Below are 21104 nucleotides of genomic sequence, written 5' to 3'. Positions count from 1 at the left end.
GTCAATCAAGAAGGAAAGAATCATGGTGTTGCGCCATGGTGTTGGTCAAGATCACTCCTCTGTCCTGAAATAGCATGGGCATACAAGGGATAGGTCCGGCTCATACTCAGCCACGGGTTCTGCAGTTAAGGTCAACCAAAAAGTAAAGGAGTCATTGTCATTGTCATTGTCATCAGCAGCAGCAGCAGCATGTCACCTAGCTTCTAGTGAGTTCTTGTAATATGCCATAAATTAAGTTCTACACGTACTCTTAGCTCATTGTGGTTATTTTAGCTGCATATTATTATTTTCCCCTCAACATTTTTTTTTATTATTCCCATTATAGAAGTGAGAAAACTAAGGAACACAAACTTAGGTAACTAACCCAAATCAAGGAAGAAATGGTTCTTTATCAGATATCTTGCCTTTACAAAAAACGACAATAATAATCCTTACCCACCAACATGTGTTTGTCATTGAGCTAGTGACTTGGTACTGCCAAAATTTCTCCCTATAAAATTAGGGTAATGATAGTACCTACCTCATAGAGTATTTGTGAGTATTATTTTTAAAGAAGATCAAGTAAAAGACCAAATACACTACCTAACCTGCAGTAAGTGCTTCATAAATGGAAGCTTTTTTACTATTATTATTTATTATGATCATCAAAAGTTCCTAACATACCTACTATTACTTGGATATATAGTGGAACACTTGGTAATAAAAACAAGCTTAAATGTACATAGGTAGATCAAATATAGAAAACAAAAATTGGTTTCAGAGGCATTAACCCCGGCAGGATGATACTGACCTAACAGAAATGACTGAGTTCCCAATGACTTTCTTTATATTCCTGATTTTAGTGAAAGTTTTGCTTACTGAATGACTGAAGTCTCAGTATCCTGTTATCACCTAGCTATCTGAGCACCTGTGTTGATGTAGCCAAATCTCTTATTTATATTTAGTGATTGCTGTGTCTACTGTTAGAGTGTTCTTAGAAATGATAACAAAGCTAAAAATAGAAAGTGACCACTTAGAGCAAAGCCACATCTCACCATGCTTATGATAAAGCATTATAATCTGTGTCTTTTGTTGAATAGAAATATCATTTTATAATAAAACAAAACCACATTTCCGTCATACTGATTTGCCATTAAAAAAAAAGGCAGCCAAATTCTTGAAATCAAATTTAACTCTAAGCTATTTCCTGTTGCATGAAAAATTCCATGTGAAACAAGTTCAGAGCAAAGGCAACGCTTTTTCTTGGTTATAAGGGATTCTGTAGATAAAGAGATATCAAGGAAAAAAACCCAAATTATTAATCAATGAATTTAATTGCAGAAGTACCTAAGATACTATGTGCTTCTAAATGCTCAAAGAATTCTGCATAAGAGAGAACACTATCATTGAAAATACTGTGTATTTTTTAAAAATAAAAGATGGAAATCCAAAGACAACACAGACATCTAGATATTATCGCGTACGTGGTGCAATATTGTCCTCCCTGACTGTTAACTCTTAGATCTCTTGGAAACCAATCACCCCTAGAAAAGCCTTAGTGCTATCAGGCTATATCATTAAGTGTTCCAAGATTTCTTCAAATTACATGTGGGTTACTATAAAAACGTTAAGAGAATCTGCAAACCTGGTTGAACTGAGCTATAAAGTGGTGGCGAGTCAAACATTGCCAGTATCTGGGCTCCTCCCTGCAAGAAAATTAGAAACTACTAAGAGTACATTAAATAGCAGGAACCTAGAGGTAAAAATAGAAGGTACCATGGAAATAATACCTTGCAATTTCGTAACACCCTACTCTTTTCTGATGAGCTGTTTTCTAGAGGATTGACAGAGTTAATTTTCAAGTTTGCCTGATTCCTGGAATATCTTTGACTCTGAAATCTAAGAATGACAAAAAGTTCTCCAAGCTTAGGAAAACTGAAATATACATAGAAATAGGAAAATATTAAAGAGAATATTTTAATTGGGTAACCACTTCATTTTTTGTTCTAAAGACCAAAAATGATGAAAGCTTGGATGTGTCTTTTGGAAAAGGTGATGTACTACTTAATTCCACTGACTTAGTGATGATAGGTGGTTTATTCTCTAAATTAGTAAAAATTTTTAATGATTTCTAGACAGTCCAAAGACATAAAAGGTATTTCATGTATAATATTTTAAGCTTCATTAAGCAATTTACCAATAAAAAACTTTAACAGGAGTTTGTGTATTTCTTCCACATATAGTTAATGGGGCATAATGCATAAATTCCAACATTTGGCAAGGAATGTAAAAGTAGATGGATAGTGATTCTGTGGAGGATTAAGACACAGACTGCTACTACAAAAAGGAAATCTGCGTGAAATCAAATGGAGATAAATTTTTATATCACGTTATTAAAGGTCTCTCTCTCCTATCGCCTAATTCTAGCCTTATCTAATGTGGAGTAGGTAGCATGAAAGAAAAAACACTAATTGTCTTTCATTAAGAGCTGACTACTTCACTAGACTCATAGAAGGGCTTTTTTAAGTGAGTTGTTATTACCTTCTTTTGCTATTTGCTCATACATTTACATAAAGGAATTTTTAAAAATCGTATCTGTTCTATGCTTTCATGCCGCTCTTAAGCATCTTGCGTATGTAACATCAGTTTGGCAATGAAAAGCAATCCCCCTCATGTTGCCATTAAGTTCGGGGCGTGGGAGGATGCCCGAAGTAACACAATTTAGTTTGCTAAATAATGTGTTCTTTGACAGCTCCAAGAAAGTGAGTTTCGTGTTGGCCTCCACAAATGTTCACTGTAATAAATATTTACTTTTGACATTAGTGAACACACATTTGAAGAACTGTATTAAGCTGCGAGCATGGCTGTTTCTATGTTGTTGATTCTGTTCTAATTATCTAATTCAATTCAGAGTGTTTCAGGCACACTCACCATGTGGAAATGTGACTTCTTGAGAGTGGACTAAGATACATTAAGATTTCTAACCACTGTAGGTGTTTCCAATCCCTCCATCTCACCAGCTGGACCCTTGTCATGTAGTGACAGAACAAGTCAGTGGACAAGTGTTTTTCTTGCTTTAGCTGCATCCTTTATTCTTGCCAAAGTCCATTTCCAAGAGTTTAACTTACTTTTAATCAAAGGGTTATTTCCCTTGCATCTTTTCTTCTTTCTCAGAGTGACTGAGAATAGACTGATAGATTGCACATTTATATACTTTAAAGCAGTAGTAGAAGTACATGCCCTAGAAATTTAACATGAAATGGGTAATTAAGAAGGAAGACACCGAGGGAAACCAGAAGTAACTCTTGGCCATCTAAGGAAAAATAAAAGGATAAAGAGAAATTGGCAGTGCTATCACTGTCTATATTTATCTTTTATTAAATATGTAGGATTCGTGTGAACATGTTTTAAAAATTACCCAGGGGTCAACCATACACACATACTCAATATATACACACACACACATATACACACACACACACACACATATGTATCATGACATATGTTATGTATAGATATGTTATATATCATAGATTATATATAGATATGTATTATATGTCATATATATTTACACAATCTGTGTTCTGAAAGGACAAAATAAGATATCCACATTCAAAGGGATGAATCAAAAACTTGTTCTTTTCAGGAACTGTGATTGAGGCTCAGGAAAAGTAGGAAAATAACGTAATAGAGAATCCCTCTTTTCATATGTATTTATTGGATTGGCCAGCTTGGTTTTTTTCCATAAGACAGCTCTAGCAGCACTTAGTTGACTTTAACTTCATCCTAAACAATTTTGTTAGATTGTATTGTGACAGCTGTCATACCAGTTTGCATTTAAAAAGAAACTTATCAAAATTGGTGAATTTTTGTGCATCCATTTTAATATTGAAGATGGAAGAAAATAAGCAACATTTTCAGCTAATAGGCTTTATTATTTCAAGAAAGGTAAAAACAACTGAAACACCAAAAAAAAAAAAAAAAGATTTGTGCAGTGTATGGAGAAGGTGCTGTGATTGATCGAATGTGTCAAAAGTGGTTTGCAAAGTTTTGCACTGGAGATTTCTTGCTGAATGATGCTCCACAATCAGGTAGTTGAAGTCGATAGCAACAAATCAAAAACAATCAATGCTATACCATGCAGGAGATAGCCAACATACTCAAAATATCCAAATCATAAAGTTATTAGTGAAAATGAAAAATGTGTCTTTTATTTTATGGAAAAAGCTAAAGGGACTCTTTGGCCAACCCAATACTCATTTAATGCTACTTATATATTATTTTGTATGTCTTAAACTTCTATTCAGGTAATAGTTTTAAAAGACTATAGCTGAGAGAATTACCGAGAACACCTGTCCTGAGTTTCGGGAGTTCCTGGAAGGGTTGGGGAAAATAAAGGAAGCTGTAACAGAAAGCACCTAAGAATCTCACGGGAAAGTGCACTGACACTGGTGGTCTAAGTTCTCAAACAGGCACCTTTATTTTGCTGAAAGTGTGAGGAAAATATTGTAATTGTGAGGTGGTGGTGTGCGGAGTGGGACAGGAACAAAGAGGATGAGCTGGGTCCTGCTGGATACATGAGAGAGGACCTGCAGGCACACAGGGGTGGGCAAAAGGAGTTCTGCAGCTCTTTGTAGGGAAAAATGTATATACAGGAATAAACTCTGTTTTGCATACTCACAGCTGTAAATCCTCTTTTGCCCGCATCTGTATTGATGCATCAACTCAATCTTAAAAATGACTGCTCTGGAACATATTAAAATTTAGATTATTACTTAACGTGCTTTCTGAGATTCATAAATAAGATACTTTTTTCCTATCTTAAGCAAGTGACACAAAATCATAACACTTAAAATTGTTCTTAACTATTTCTCCTGGTATTTAATTCCATACTTCTAAACAATGTGATTATATTATTTTTTCCATTTTAAACATAATAGGTTAACATTAGCTCTCTGAAACTACTCTGCCTGCCCTCCCTACCCACATACCCCCTAAAACCTTATGCTCTGAAAACAGTGGTTCTATAATCTTTATTAAGTCAGTGTTTACTACTTGCATTGTTTTGGTTACTGAAAAATTTCACAGCTAAGCCAGGTAGTATACTATGGTTGTATTTCCTTTCTTTTAAAACTTTCTGTTTTTCCTGGCATTAAACAATTTCCTTAAGTCTCTATGTAATTATCAATAATTCTTTCTTAAATTGTATGGCTTTAATATAAAATTCCTCTCAATAGGGTCACATGTATCATATAATCTATTATTTCCTGGGGTTTTCCCCCCTTAGAGACATCTCTCATAGAGCACATTAGAATTTATGTGAAATGATTTTCCACTAGACCTACTACATAAATTTCATCCTGGAAATTGATTTCCTGGCCATTGTGTTGAATTCCTGGCTTCCATGTTTCCACGTCCTTTCCACATTTTTTATTCTCTCATTTGGGTGGGACTATTCCTCCAGTAGTTTCTTGAGGAGAGGGAGAAAAGATTTAAGGCTTCTCATATAATTTCAAGGAAGAAATAATTTCCCACCAAGCTTTTGAAGGTGTATTTACCTGTCTTATTTCTAGTATTGAGAAATCTAATACCGTTCTAATTCCAGATACCTGCTATATAATCTCTTTTTTCTCTTTCTGATCATGCTTATGACCATTGTTTACCTCTAAATTTCTGAAATTACACAATATTGATTGTTGCTGTGGTCTATTTTTATTCTTTTTATTAGAGCATACTTCATGGGGTCTCTTTGATCTGAAAACTTAGGTCATTGATTCTGGGAAATTGTCTATTTTTTTCCTTTGAAAAATGTCTCCTATTAATTTTCCCTGAAATGCTCCATAGAAATGTGCTTCTATTATGTGATCCATGAGTTTTTGAGTTGTTAAGTAATTCTCTAGAGCTTATTGTTGCCTCTGCTCTCTTTCCCAAAGAGGTGATTCTAGAATAGTAAAAATCTGAAGCCAGAAAGAAAGAAAGACTTCCCACATAGAATAAGAAGTCTATCTCAACTCCCATTTTACCTGGATGCATCAGAGGCAGGAGACTGTCCACAGAGGGCCTCACTCAGGGGCCACTTTGCTGGAAACCCTATCAAGCATTTGCACCACCCCCAACACTACTGGAAAGGAGGAAGGCAGGGAGAGGCTTTTACAAAGACTTCACGGTCTTGCAGGATGGATTCTAATCAATTCAGATGATTTAGAAAATGAAGCCAACAGAAAGGAAGGAGGGAAGGAAAGAGGGAGGGAGAAATGATGACCCCTCCCCTTTGTGTTAAATTTTCCGCGGTATTTGTGGCCATGCAAGGACTTAGTATCCTTGTTTACATGAGTTTCTCCCATAAAATTGTAAGCTTCTTTAGGAAAGGTAGAATATATCATTTAGGTTCATATTCCCAATGTCTAGCAGTGTCTGTGGCCCATCGGGCACTGAAGAAACACTCGCCGAGTGAATGATGCTGGTCGGCATTGCGTCAGCTCTGCAGGACCGCCAGCTTGATTTCAGCCGCAGGTCGCTCCCAGGCACTGTGTTCTCCCAGGCTCTAGAGTCCGCAGGAGTGATTATCATCAGGATCCTCTTCCTTGGGGCAGTTGCCAGGCCACAGTGTAAGGTCTGTGTTTATTTCCACAGCAAGTTCAACGGAGGGCATGATCATTGGATATCCGATGTATGTCGGCAATTCTCGGTAAACGTATTAGTGTATTGTTGTTTTTAGTACAATTATTCTTCATTTAAGATATATACACTATATGCCACTCAATGTTTATTTTATGAAGTGTTAAGTGTTACAACCCAAATGGTACATTTGAAATCACCTTGTGTCTCAACCTCCTATGCACTAATATTACAAAAAGCAAATTTAGACATTTTACAAATGTTTTTCAGAAATCTTACATAATTAGAGGTACACACCGTCGCTTGTAACATTAATACAGTGGTGTTTGAACACATACATTTAAGAAGTGAAAAATCCCCATGGAAATTCACTTCATGAAATCACCACCCTGGAATGACCTATACTTTTCCAGATTCTTCATTCAAATCCTCAACAGCTGAGATCATTCTGAATGAAATTGCATAAAAAGGATTACCAAAGAAAAGGAATAGAAATGTACATAATAAGTAGTCAGTAGTTAGAAATATAATTTTAAATAAGGCAGCCTGGTGAGATGGTTCACAGAGAAAGTCAGGACTTTTACAAAGAGTTCACAATCCTACTTATAGGATGGATTATAATCAATTCAGATGATTTAGAAAATAAGGCCAATATTCTCAGATGTGATTGAAAACAATCAATCCACATCTTTTTTATTAATATTCTGTTTAGCCTTTAAATCATGGAGGCAGATTTTAACTATAAATATTTAAAAACAGAATTTAAGTAGGAAGTGTAAATAAGAAAGCGTGTAGGGATAATTTTTTAAAAATATGTCAGACCCCAAGATATTGTAGAATGAGCACTCCAAAATGTGGTAATGATGGTCATAATGATAATTAGGACATTTGTCTTCAAAGGAAAGATTCTACACAGTCACAGGAATAATTTGGAAACAACCGAAAAACCTGGCTTAGAAATTAGCAGAGTTAATATTGTGTTGTATATACCTAATTTATAATCTCTTTTTGTAGCCAGATTGTCTCAGAACTTGTTGAACTGTCTTCCTTTGGTGGGATAAAAATACTTACCTACTTGTCAAGGTTAAGTGAAATAAGTTAATTAATATTATGGTTAGGTCTTAAAGGTAAATTTAATGTAATCTGTTTCCCAAGGGGTTAATAAAATTCTATGTCTCCTTAGTAAAAGAAAAGAAACCAGAATTCAGTCTCAGCTTAAATGTAAATGTGGGTTAGGAATGACATGGTAATGCCACTTGGCATTTCTTCAGTTAGCCTTCTCTTTCTACACCGGATAAAAATAAAGAAAGGAAAGCATCTAAAACAGAACCTCCCTATTACAACCCAAACTTGCCCATGAAAGCGAAAATTTCCTGACCTGCGTCTCTGCGTTTTTTCCACTTTCCGTAGCCTCCCACACTATAATGACTTATGCATGGAATTCAGGGACTTTATATTTTCTTTTGAGTGCGGAATGAGTGCCAACATGGAAAATGTGAATGCGGAGCATTTTCAACGATGGTCACAGACCTTTTAGAGAACCAAGTAGTATCCATAAAGATATTTGGTCAGGCTGGAGAACCACATTCTAGTACATTCCTTAACTTCACTGATCTTCACAGGATGGGAATATTAACCTTTCCGGCATGTGCTTAGCACTTAGTCAGAATAGCTTGAAAGTTTCGGTGAGGAGTCAGAGTCCTTTTCAGTAGACTGAAGTGACCCGAAACTGGCACAGCCGTTAATCTTTTTTATGGCTGGAATCAATAAGCCAATCCATGTTATGTGCTGACGAGTCTGATGAGGAGGAGTAAAAATTACAAGTGTCTGTTCTTTGAATGGGATTTTTCTTTTACAAGTCTGTTAATATGGTTTCATTATGGAACACTTTGTAAGGCTGAGTTCACACAGGTATAATTTGTTTCCTTTATCTAAAGGGTTGAATAATCCAAAGCAAAAAGTATGGATACCAGGAAAGTGTTTCTATTCTGACCTTATCTTATGCCTGGTTTTCTTGTTTACTTAAATTTTTATGGCCACATTCTAACAGAGGTATACAAACTGAACTCCATAGAAGCCAAAGAAGTGAGGCCGAAATTTCTGAAGACCTCTCCCAATTGTCTTATCATTCGTACATCTTCCTTTCGGTTCCCCCAAATTCCTGCCTGAGGAGCTTAGACTGTATACACACTAAGATGTGTGGAGGGAAGGAGTGGAGGATCTCATTCCATGGAGACAATGACCTGTGTTTGCTAAGCCTGGCCTTAGACCCAGGGTCTAATTTGAATCCTGGCTTACTTCCTAGATGCATGTGTAATTTTGAGCAAATTATTTCATTTCTCTAAGCTTCAACAATACTCGCTAGCTAGCTAGTAATAGGATGCAAGTAAATGTATTTATCCTGAGGCATTGTAAATGGTGTATGTTACACTTTCTTATCCATGAATTATGTGTTAACATGAGCTAAACTGGATTATTTCATGTTTCTTAGTCACTCCCTGGAGTAAATACATCCTGATAGTTTGTGATCTGTATTAGCTCTTTCACACACGAATACATTACAAGTGCAGTCTCTATAGCTCAAATTGTGCATGAACATTTCCCTGATGGCCTTTGTTGAAATTCAAACCAAACAGCAAGTAGATTTCTGTAAAGACTTATGTTCACGAAAGCAAATCAGGAGGGCATATAAGCTAGAGCAACAAGTTTCTTCTGGTGAATTGTATTAAGTATTGCAATCCAAATATTTTCTTACTGGAGTTTTCAATGTTGAATAGTTATAGATTTATTCATTAATAGATCAATCAATCCAGCTGCATTTAAAAACATTGTCAATGATTTTTTTTTTATCAAAATTATTCAATGTGAAATTTTCTTCAATTTTAGGCTGCTTCTTAAAGAAGTAACATTAGTGAAGCTATTAAACAGGAATTTTATAAACTCTACACCTTTCTAGCACAGATTAAGGATTAAGAACTCTTGTTTCTAAGAGATTTTTACTTTTGAATCATGTCCTGAACTACATATATATTTTTAATTTTTAATAGGTGGTGAAATGGTAAAACTCACTCTCTTCAGTCAGTGAATCTGAAGTAATCTTTCATCAAGTTCCACCTCCTTTTGTCTCATATGGAACATCTCTCTCTACCTGTTGTTGAACTACAATGACATGTCTGCAGCTATCAGAAAGAGGAGCTGGGAAGAACATGTGACCCAATGGCTGGGACAGCCTTTTAGTTCTGATGATCATAACACAGCATGTCATCATGGACTAGTAGCTGAGAGCTTGCAGGCAAGTATGGAAAAAGATGCAACTCTAAATGCGGACCGCAAAGAGAAGTGTGTTTCACTACCAGATTGCTGTCATGGATCAGAGCTGAGAGATTTTCCTGGGAGGCCAATGGGTCACATTTCAAAGGAGGCGGATGAAAATGACAGCCAGGAAGGGGAAGACCCGTTTCTTTCCTTGGAAGCCAGCACAGAAACACTGGTGCACGTTTCTGATGAGGATACCGACTCTGATCTGTATCTCACAGATGATAAACACAGTTTAACTTCCCAAGTGCACGAAACATCAGACCACCATAGCGTCAAAGGAGCAGGCTCCTTAGTAAAGATGCTGCCTATCACGGAAAGAAACCAAGATTCTTATAACTCCTGGGGAATGGCTAGCGGAGCTGATGTGGCGCTAGTAGGAGAAAGAGAGGAGAGGAAAGTTATTGACATTATCAGTAAAAGCCTGGAGCTTTGTAATGATATAAGCTTAAGTGAAATAAAGGATGCCTCCCAAATACACGTATGCGATTCTTTGAATGTGAAAGATATTGTGCCTGAGAAGCAATTGCTTAATTCTGCTGTGATTGCTCAGCAACGAAGAAAACCCGACTTCCCAAAAGAGGAACATGAAAGCAACACCTGCTGTGTAGTACAAGATGAGTTTTTCACTTTTCCTTGTACAGACAGAGGACTGCCATTATTAAAAGCAGATACCAGAAGCTGCCTTCTGCAGCCTCCTTCCTGCCCCGGGGGAATGTCAGCTGAAAGGGGCCTGCAGAAGAGCGGTTTCTCAGAACATCAAAACAAAAGTCTTCCAAAGGTCAACTCAGGAGATGGCATGCCGTGTTTACACTTAGAGGAACCTCTGGCCACCCAGGAGCCCACAGATAATCAAGTCAGGCTTCGCAAAAGAAAGGTAAGACACAAATTATCCAGCTTTTGGAATTCTGTAAACATCCTTGTTTCCATCACTTATTATTTCTGTAGCCTTTAAAAGATATGTAGATGTTTCTTTTGCCCTATAACATAGTTGTATCATGCAAAGAGTATCTTCTTGGGTAAACCATCAGAATATGTAAAAATTGAGATATAATAACCTTTCCACTTCGCTAATAGTATTTACAATGGTTTATGAAGATTCTATTTTGAGACTGTGTTAAAGGCACAATTGGTTTCACTTTCTGCAGCTGGAATTAAATAGTCACCAGAAAGCTCAATGTTCAAAGCCCATCTGAAGAATGTTCTCAATTTTTAGGGAAAAAAAAAAGTCAAGGTATTTTTTAAATTAAATACCATTTATCTGGGCTTGTTTCTTTTTCCCTTTGAAAAGCATACTGTATGATAACAAAAGTGATATAAATTACATATTAAAATGACCCCTTTATAGATGTAAAGACAACAGCACCCTGTCTCTCAAAATATACTGGTACTATTTTAAGTGATACCCTGACACATTTGTTATTGATAGATATATTAACTTTTCTTTAACTCTTGACCAAAAAGGGCCAATAACTGAAATTAATTTTTTATGCCAAGGCCCCATGACTAATCCTGGAGATGCTGCACTCACCCAAGTAGTTTCCAAGTAGAAGAAGCTAAGGTTAGAGTAGAGCTGCCTGAAGCACGCCTGAGCTAGTGAACCCTTGGCCAGAGTTTGTCTTGTGCTGAAGACTTTCCCAAAACTCCTCCCACAATGTAGTGCTCTATAATCCGGAGGTAAATAGAATTACCATTTCTTCCATAAATCAAATATGGCCATTGGCATTGAAAAAACAATGCAGATTGGACACTGTAGCGTAACAGCCATGCTCCTCTTTTAATATATTAATCCATAATTGCAATACTAACACAAAACTAATGTTCTTACTTCTTTTCAACTGAGCTATCTACAAGGAGGGTTAAGAATCTCAAACCCTCTTTGTGGTGAAGAAATCTGGTTTCCATAAACTGTGGTTTCACTAACAAACTAGATCAGTAACATGTCATAAGTCAGTTTAAGCGAAGTCAAAGACTTTACAGCAAAGATCAATGTGCTCAAACTATATGCCAGCAGAGCATTCTATGCTTCTGGCAGACTCTTCTGTCTTTATATAAACTGTATTAAAATGCTAATGCTCCATAAAATTGTTTAGATTGGAATGCTCAGGTCAGTTTTTCAGAAATTTCCATATATTCTATCAAATCTGTTGGAGGGAATGCAATAATGACATAAGAAAGTATTAACTGACCTATGACATAGCTTCCCTAAAATAAGACAAACCCTGCCCAACTGCCGACAGAAACATTAAACATTCCAGAAACATATGCTCACCACTTGGACATTTATATCAATACTAAGAACGGTGGAAAGAATTTGCTCTTGGACATGTCACTATAGCATAGTTGCATTATGAGAGCTGTAATTATATCTCATTTACAAGTTCTAACTTAAATATTCTATTTTAAGCATTTCATCATTCTGAAGTGTTATGGCATTGTCTGGTAGAATATTTATTTTGACTCGACAACTCATTTGTGATGCCTTGTAATAAACAGATTTAATGCAAAATTTTAGGTCTGGAATTTACTCTGGAAAAGTATGATTATAAGAGAAGCCTCTAAAATCAAAATGTGTAGGAATTTTGGTCTATTTGATACTTATGAGCTAAAAATACCTTAAAATTGGCAATTAGCCACATTAGAACATTACCAAAAGAAATAATGAAACAAAATAAATAACTGAACAATAAAAAATTTAAAAGAAATTTTAAAAAGAAATAATAAAACAATTTCATAAAAATATATATACAGAAGTGTTCATAATTATATTGTATTTTACTGACAAAAAAAGAAAAATCAATAATAAATGTTTAATTATTGTTTAGAATGCTATGTATATGCTATAGTTAATAACATTTTGTGTATACACTATGCTGCAGTTTGGAATCCTATGCAATCATTAAAAAGATGGAGTGAGATCTTCATACACTAACTGAATGATGCTCATGATATAGTGCATCCGAGAAATGGCAGTGGCAGACCAATATGCATAGCATATCCCAACCTTACATGACAACATGTGAGGATGCAGAAACAGATAAAGATAGAGATCGAGATGGAGATAAACAATGATAGAAACAGGGGTATAAACTTCTTTATGTGACTCAACAAGAATACACCACATCCTAGCTAAATAAGTACACAATTGTTAACAGAAGTTACTTTAAGATAATAGAATTAAAACAGTACAAGCAGGGTGTTTTTTTTTTTACTTTTTATCCTATATAATTTTTATAAAAGGTCATAGAATTATGGGCAAAATGCATATAATTAACAGAAGTACAAAAACAACATAATATTAGATACATAAAGTACTTGAAGCATTTTTTCATGGCACAAAACACCTTTTATCTAGTTATTATGATTATTACTACTTTTATGAAGTGGAAACAAATATTTATGAAGCTGTTCAAGATATCAACAAGAGTTTCAGTTAACTACTTGATTCCTAATGCCAGTGTGTCTAGTACAACATAGCTAAGTCTTTTGGTGAGAAACACAAGCCACATGTTCATGTCTAAAGTATTAGGTGCCAGATTCTGAAAAGAGTTTGCCTAATTGTCTGTATCTCTTAAACTGTTTGTCAGCTATGGTGACAGTTTTAAGATTCAAGCTTGGAAAGGCGAAATAGAATATGAGCTAATAAAATTTTAGTTAGAGAACTTTATCTGATGGCCATATGAGTGAACCAAATCCTTCATTGAATTTATGAGCATAAGCTTTTTGGGTTGGGTTTTGTTTTTATTTTTTTGGGGGGGGGGGGTCAGGATATAATCAAGATTCTAAAACTTGAAAACACCAAAAGCAAAGAGCTTATAAGAAGGATCCTCAGAATGTACTGAAACAGTACTCCAGAGATACTGTACTTTACATATAAATTATTATTTCTTGAAACCTATAAATTTTAGCAGGCATATATTGTACTGCATGATGTATTTTTCGTTGTTTTCCAATGATATTTCTGGCCATCAAGGATAGCCACACGTATTTATTAGGAGTTTCAACTGGAGGGGACTGCACTTGTAGTATATGTAAATATTAACCTTTTAAGCTAATAATTTCCCCAGATACGATGAAATATGTCATTAAAGTGAAGCCACTGAAATCAAAGAAAAACCAAATAGATTATGAGCAGACATTAGAACTGAGCCAGCCAGGTCGAGCGGCATAGGACCAGCACTTATAGGGCGTGGGCGGATCTTTGGGGTAAGGCAGCTGGTTAAGAGCAATTCTCAGGCACAAATTCCAAAGAAATCTGGAGGAGGAAGGCAGCCTAAGAAGTGGTCTCTTTAAACCAAATGCAATGTGAAGATGGAAAATATGTAGGGAAAGACTTGAGGTTAGACTTCTTTTAGAGAACTCGTGTATTTGTTCTTGATGGTGGTTTACTAATTAAAGAGAGCCCAAAATTCAGTCTTCTCTGGAGGCTATTTAAATAGTTACCAAATTTTTGAATAACCATAATAGTTACATAAATGTATGAACATATTTTCATTTGCTCACATATAAAAAAATAGTTCACATTACAAAGAAAAATAAACTCCAAAAGATAATGCAAAAATGATCTGACCTTTGAGAAGACACCTCATTGCACGTTTGAGCAAAAACCTCACATTCTCACAAGAAACTGAATGTTATCATTTACACTACAGATTTGACTGCCAGCGCAGAAAACCAGCATAAAAGTGGCTTAAGCAACATCTGTTTCTCACAGACACATAATACTTGCACATAAGCAGTTCTGGATCCAGGTGTAAGCCCCATGTTTTCCGAGTTCCAGACCCCTTCTATCTAACTGTTATTTGAAATCAAGTCAGTGGGGAGAGGAAAGGTGCAGGGTGGCCACAGAAGGTGCACATTTCTTCTTCTTTCACATTTCCTGCACTAGAATGTAGCTTCAGGGCCACACCTACCACTAAAGGCTGAGAAACGGAGGCTGCGTCCTGGGCAAGCAGATGTCTGCTCACAACTCTATTGTTAAGGATGAGATAATTCGTAATATAAATAGGTTAATGAACAATATCCTAACATAAATATATTCCAGTATATCAAGCTGTAAAAGGAATAAACAGGCTGCATATATGTTCTGTGTAAGTACCTGATGCTTTAATTTCACACTGCAGAGCACCTTTCCATAGTAGGAACTCATTTGTATGTTGAGGTGGTATTTGCCAAACGATACACTTTTTCTTGTGGAAAAACTACCCAGGAGCAAAACATTATACTATATACATATATATAGTAATGTAATACTATATTAATTGGCAATGATTGACAAAAATCAAATGTTTAGTTTTACCCTATTTTTAAAATAATGTACAAATTTTGTAAAATCACACCTATATCTAAAATGACTTTCTCATTCTTTTCTGTGACTTTCTTGTTCCTTCTATCTCCCAAAAGCCTATATGTTAAGCCATGGAACATGGGGAGGTTGATACTGACCAATGGGTGGCACAAGGAACATAGTAAAATATGCAAAACATAGAATGGACCAAGAAGGCAGGCCAGCTGGGAGAATACAAAAGGGAAGGAAAAACTTATATAAGTAATAAAAACCAAAAAGATGGTTAAGACCCAAGAAGTTATATTGAATGACAGCAAGGACAAGTGGGAGAACTCGAGTTTGTTACTAAGCCTGGTATTAGTTAACACAGAGGGAAGGAAGGGAAGGCAGAGTAAATATATACAGGGTGAAGACAAAGAGACTTATAGGTGTGAGTATGTGAAACACAGAGTTTATTCTTATATTATTATTTATTAATTATTGTAATATCTTCCATATGTAAACCTGCTTTTGCCTCACCCGGTATAGTTCTGGAGATAGATTCATAATAACAGTATGATGTGCACTAAGGTCACACTGATTATAAAGACATAGGACGGTTGAGTAGATTGTATTCTTTTTAAACTTTATTTCCTGAGGTCAAAGATCAGAGCTGGCAAAGAAAAGATGTTGCTAGGTGGAAAGTTGGTCTGCAGTTGGATGATACCAGTTCATCTCGGCCATATTTTTAGTTATGTTTAAATCCCAGGCAAAGCTGGTAGCTTTGTGAGTAGCTCATTTTGTGCCCTTAGGTCATTGAAAACCATCAAATTACTTCATGGCCTTCAAACTGGTTCTCGCCTTACAAACAACTACAAAGTCAAAAACATTTTTTGTGGCTATGTGGAGCTCAAATATTTTGCCTTATAATAAATATAATTCCCCTAAAACCAACTAGAAATGCAAAAACATTTCGTGATATGATAAAGGGTAAAGCTAGATACAGTGTCTGATAAAATCCATCAGTCCTAAACATTGAGCCGTTTCAATATATACACAAACTGCTGTGTACCTGGTACATCACCAGGAGCCAGAGAGCAGAGTCCCTCACATTGTGAACCATGTAAGTCCTGAAAGGCAGTTGCGGTTCCCGAATAAGGCTTCTGTTTGGCTAATACACAAGGCTAGCACTGAAGAGAGTGGGGGACATGAGTGAGAAAGAAAAAGAGAAGGGGAAGGGGGTACAAAGAGTGGCAGGGGTGGGGGTAAGAAGGCGGAAAACAGAAAGAGAGATAGAGATGGGGGTGGGGGTGGTTAACAGAGAGAAAAAAGACTAGGCTAAAACAGGATACCAAGAGAAACCCCAGTCAATTGCAAGGAGAAACAACAATGCAAGTCTTTGTTTTTTTTTTTAATGGCATAGTGTTTCTTTTCTTTTTTAAAACTTATTTTTATTTTGTTTCCATTATCACTTATCCCCCTTATATGCTCTTCCACCCCTACCCACTCCCCTCCTGCCTGCAGTCACCGCACTGTTGTCCGTGTCCATGCCTAATGCAAGTCTTGACAAAAAAAGTGGATTTGTAGCAGGCTGGAATCAGATTGTACTTCAACACGATAAAGTTCTGGTTATCACCCATGGAAGTGTAACAAGGAGACAAAAATATGAATTTGACCCTGGTGATTACAGAGCAGGTGGTGATAAATTATTATTATCATTTCACATAAGGAACTCTGTTGACTTGGGCTGTAGCTCCACCAGGCTGAAGGCGAAGCTCTGAGAAGCTTATTTCAAGATCCACAAGTGGTTTCACATTGAGGGTGGGAGGGGACCTTCCTCAATTTCCTCAGCCAAGTTAGTTTCTCGATTCTTTCTTCATTCATAGAGGACTATTCCTATTCTACTGTTTACTACAAATTTATTTGATCCCACCATTGCTAACTAAAACATAAGCTCACTGGGGGCAGTTGTGGGTCTGTACCATTTCAATTTTTTGTCTATACCATCCAGCCCAGTTCTTAGAACCCTGTCCATAAGTGTGGGAATGGATAAATATCCCTGTCATGGTAAAGGATTTATTTTCAGATGGCAATATCAGATGTCCAGAGCTCAAGTTATAAAGATGCAGAAGAAATGAAGTCATACAAACGAAATGATTGTATGGTACGATCCTTCGTACCAAAATGTCTTCTCTGTTCTTCCTGCTATTCCATGCTAAATCAGGGAATGAGGCAACAAGAGAGAGAAAAGAATTACGTAAAATTTGGGTCTCTAAAACAGCCTTCAAGTGTAAGATTATTACTACCCTTGACACAAAGTAACTAATTAATTGTAACTAACTAGTTATATAGTAATCTGAGTGGTAAATATTATTTAGAATGTACTCAGTTGTCTCCAGAGAAGAGTGGGCTAGGGTGAGTGAAAATGAGGAAAACACTAGAATATTCACTTACATTTATTTTATATTCATCCTGTAATTTTATATATATTATAAAGATACACAGTACATTACTACAAAAGCACATGTGTTACAGTTTATAAGTAAATAAGTACAAAATCAAGAACGTTGGGGGCCACTGGTGTAGGAACTCTCTAGCTTTTCTGTTTCATGTTACTTTTAGGATGTTGGGAGTGGAGTGGAGGGGAAATGACAAGAACAACAGAATAAGAGATGGAAAGGCAAAAGAGTATAGAGGACTGAGGGACTTTTGTTTACAGAGTGTCAGACAACAGTAAATTTCCTTATAACTTTTATTGTGAAAGCCACATAAGGGAGGGAGATTTGTTGCCAGGTGCCTTTAAGGCAGAAAAAATGTACTCTGAATGAAATGAAAGCAATTAGATCGGAATTTTTCTTGTTCCAGCTATTTTTTTTTAAGTCGTTATGAAGTGTGATGGGCCCCTGGTCCAACAGTTACTTGGACCAAAACTGCAAATTTACATTATTAGTAACAAGATCATTAATAAGTTCACATTTACCCAACATCAGCTTTTATTGGAGCATGAATTAATACATTTTATGATGTTATTTTAAGTAATTAATAGGTATTTCAAAGCCAATTGCACATTAGAGGCTATGGTAATAGTGAAACATTTAGTTTCTTCCTCATGGATGTCTGTTACTATAAACCAGGACCAACTTATTAATCTTTTAATACCAACAAAACCACCATAGATTTTGGCTGCCTCCCTCAAAGAAATGCCAATATCCACAAAAGTTGGGATAAGTAGTATACCCTACATAACAGGGCCGTGTCTCTGCTATCTGGGCATTAAACCCAATGTTGCCAACAGACTCCTCTTGTTTTCTGGCTCATGTTCTTAGGAATAAAGTCCATCCCTGCTGCCAACAAGATCTCTACTCCACAGATAATTTTCTAACTGTCGAGAAAATTATAGTGCTACTTTAGAGATAACCTCACAGTTTTCAAAGGAAACATAAGCAAATCGGAAAGTACACTTTTATTCTTTTTTCAGTTCTGTCTCTACATTGGCATAAGAATAAAACTAGTGATTAATGAATGTCTTCAATTTTTGGTTCTCTTATTTGAGCCAGTGAAACTTCAAAAGGATTTGCTGCTTTTTATATACATTACAAGTTAACCCAGAGGTTTAAAAGAAATTAAAATAGCATCATAATTTAGTCTAGGAAATGAATAGCTTGGTCTGAGCTTGATTTTCTAACCAAGAGATTAAGCTGGGATGAGGAGAAAGAGCACAGTCTAAATTGAGGGGCGTTATTTAATCTTCTGGAGCCTTATAGGTCCCTGAAAAGTTAAGAGAGGAGTCCCTATATCAGAAGACTGTTAGGGTTGTTAAATGAGGTAGAAAATGTGGTGAAATAGCTACATAATACAACCACTAAAATGATCCACTTCTAACCAAAATTTAAGGTGAAGATTTGACAGGTAAGTAACTGAAGAAATGCAGAGCTCTATACGGAAAGAGGTCAAATTCCAGCAAAATCTGTATTCACAGCCTCTATACCCAGCAAGGGTCAGTAGCTACCCTAGTTGATTTCCAGAGTGCTGCTCGGCCCATGGTAAGCTGCCACAGCTCCCACACAGAACAAAACAATTAAGCCAATGGACTCAGAAACCAAACTGCTTCCCTGCCTTGCAGGTGTGCGGTCTTCCACGTTACTTATTCTCACTGTTCCTCAGTTTTTTATCTGTATAACGGGATGCTTCATTCTCTTACTAGGAAAGTTAAAGAAGTTAATGTATAAGGTATTAAAACAGTGCCTGACACACAGCAAACACAACTTTAACTAGTAATAGTTGTTATTGCTTGCTTGTTTGTTTTACTACGGTGCCCTGGTTATAGATCTGGGAGTAAGCTGAAATATCTAGGAATGAGTCTGGGAAAACTGACAAAATGTAAGACCAGGATTAGAAAGTAAGTCACCCTACATAGACATCTTTGCTATCTAATTATTCTTAATATAGTAGAGCCTGGAATACTCATTCATTAACTAAATAAATATGAAGTACCTTCTCTTTTCCATACACTTGGCCATGAGTGGTACAGAATCTGAATAAAATCATATATGCATCCTTACCTAAAGGCGCTTACACTCTAGCTGGGGCAATGTAACACAAATAAGAAATTCTAAAATACTCATGTGCACTAACCTTGATAACTATTTGAACCAAAAGTACAACATCGTGGTTCGGCCTAATCCAGTTGACAAGGTACAGAGCTGAGCGTCCCCGACTAGAAGTGCCGCACCCAGGTGAGGAGGTCAGAGGGCCTCACCTGCCAGTGCTGAGCTGTGCTTTGAAGGATGCGAACTGTGCACTTCTGAGAATGACAGAGAAGGAGCACATGAAATAAGCAAAGACTTCAGAAAGGCCACTTTCGAAACACTTTTATGTGCTTAGATTGTTTTTTTTTTTACACAGTATTTCGCCACACTTTAGACAAAGCAGCTTTCTGTCTTCAAACTTAGATTTTTTAGCTAAGTAATTTCTGGGCTCTGCATCTAAAATAAATAAATAAATAATCAAGAGTTCAACGTATTCTGAGTCTTGGCATAAATGACAGCTGCATTAACTGGCTCTCTAGCCAGCATTTGAGTAGGTAACAGAAAAGCGAAATGAAGACCATGGAAATTTGCTTGGTGACTAACAAAATGGCTGCACTCTAAAACGATGATGAGAGGAGACAGTCATTCGCACCAATTTTCATAGCCTCGTATGAAAAGTCACTTCGAAGAGGTACCCAAAGGTATTTTGGTCAAAGTGTAACAGATGAGAAGTGTCCTTCCTCAGTATCTGATAAGGATAAAATTTCAATTTTCATCTCACTGCAGTCGAAATGAGGAAATTCTTTCATAGTAAGAGCCCATAGGCCCTATGATGATGTGAATTCCCTGGTGGATGCCAGCGTGGGAAGAGGACAGAACCCAGTGGCTGAGCTGTTCATCTCTGTTGCTGTGTGACGAACTCGGAGTGGGAGAGATTGGTGCTGAAGCTCAGTGTGCTGCGTAACAGCCTTCATTTCCAATAGTATCGCTTAAACATTATTTAGATTGAAGGTCAATTTATGCCACAAAATCCATTTGTGAATTTCTGATTGAGGTAAACTTTTTTTTTTTATGAGAAATGTATAAATCCCAAAACTATAGCAGGGAATCTAAGGGTAAAATAAGTTTACCTAAAAATATTTTAAAGCTACATATATAAATACATATATAAATTATATACAGATATACATTAACTGTTAATGTCTGCAATAATCAAGTACAATCTGAGATGCAGTATTGGGCTTCCTGTAGTAAGTCAGTCTCTTTATTGAGACTTGGAGTAGAAGAGGTGAAAAACACCCAGGAATGAAGTGGAGGCTGCCTATTGCAGGGAATTTAGCAAGTCAGCTGATGGTCCTCTGCTCCCACATGTTCCTAAGGAAGTGCAAAAGGAAACC

At 36.4% G+C, this 21104-nt stretch overlaps 1 protein-coding gene across 2 annotated transcripts in view; it reads left to right on the top strand.

Moving 5' to 3' along the window:
* Window positions 1–21104, top strand: part of LOC129064854 (rho GTPase-activating protein 7-like) — an 88046-nt gene that overhangs the window by 4452 nt on the left and 62490 nt on the right. For both annotated transcript variants that reach the window (XM_054566099.1, XM_054566100.1), the window contains exon 2: window positions 9645–10789. In XM_054566099.1, the coding sequence (XP_054422074.1) occupies window positions 9767–10789 (1023 nt within the window). In that variant the 5' untranslated portion in view covers window positions 9645–9766. The remainder of the gene's footprint in view (window positions 1–9644; window positions 10790–21104) is intronic.

This window comes from Pteronotus mesoamericanus, unplaced genomic scaffold, assembly GCF_021234165.1.
Source record: "Pteronotus mesoamericanus isolate MK-2021 breed Mesoamerican mustached bat unplaced genomic scaffold, CSHL_Meso_final contig_169, whole genome shotgun sequence".
Classification (NCBI taxonomy): Eukaryota; Metazoa; Chordata; class Mammalia; order Chiroptera; family Mormoopidae; genus Pteronotus; species Pteronotus mesoamericanus.
The sequence above is the reverse complement of the archived record's forward strand: the minus strand, read 5'-3'. Positions and strand labels throughout refer to the sequence as shown.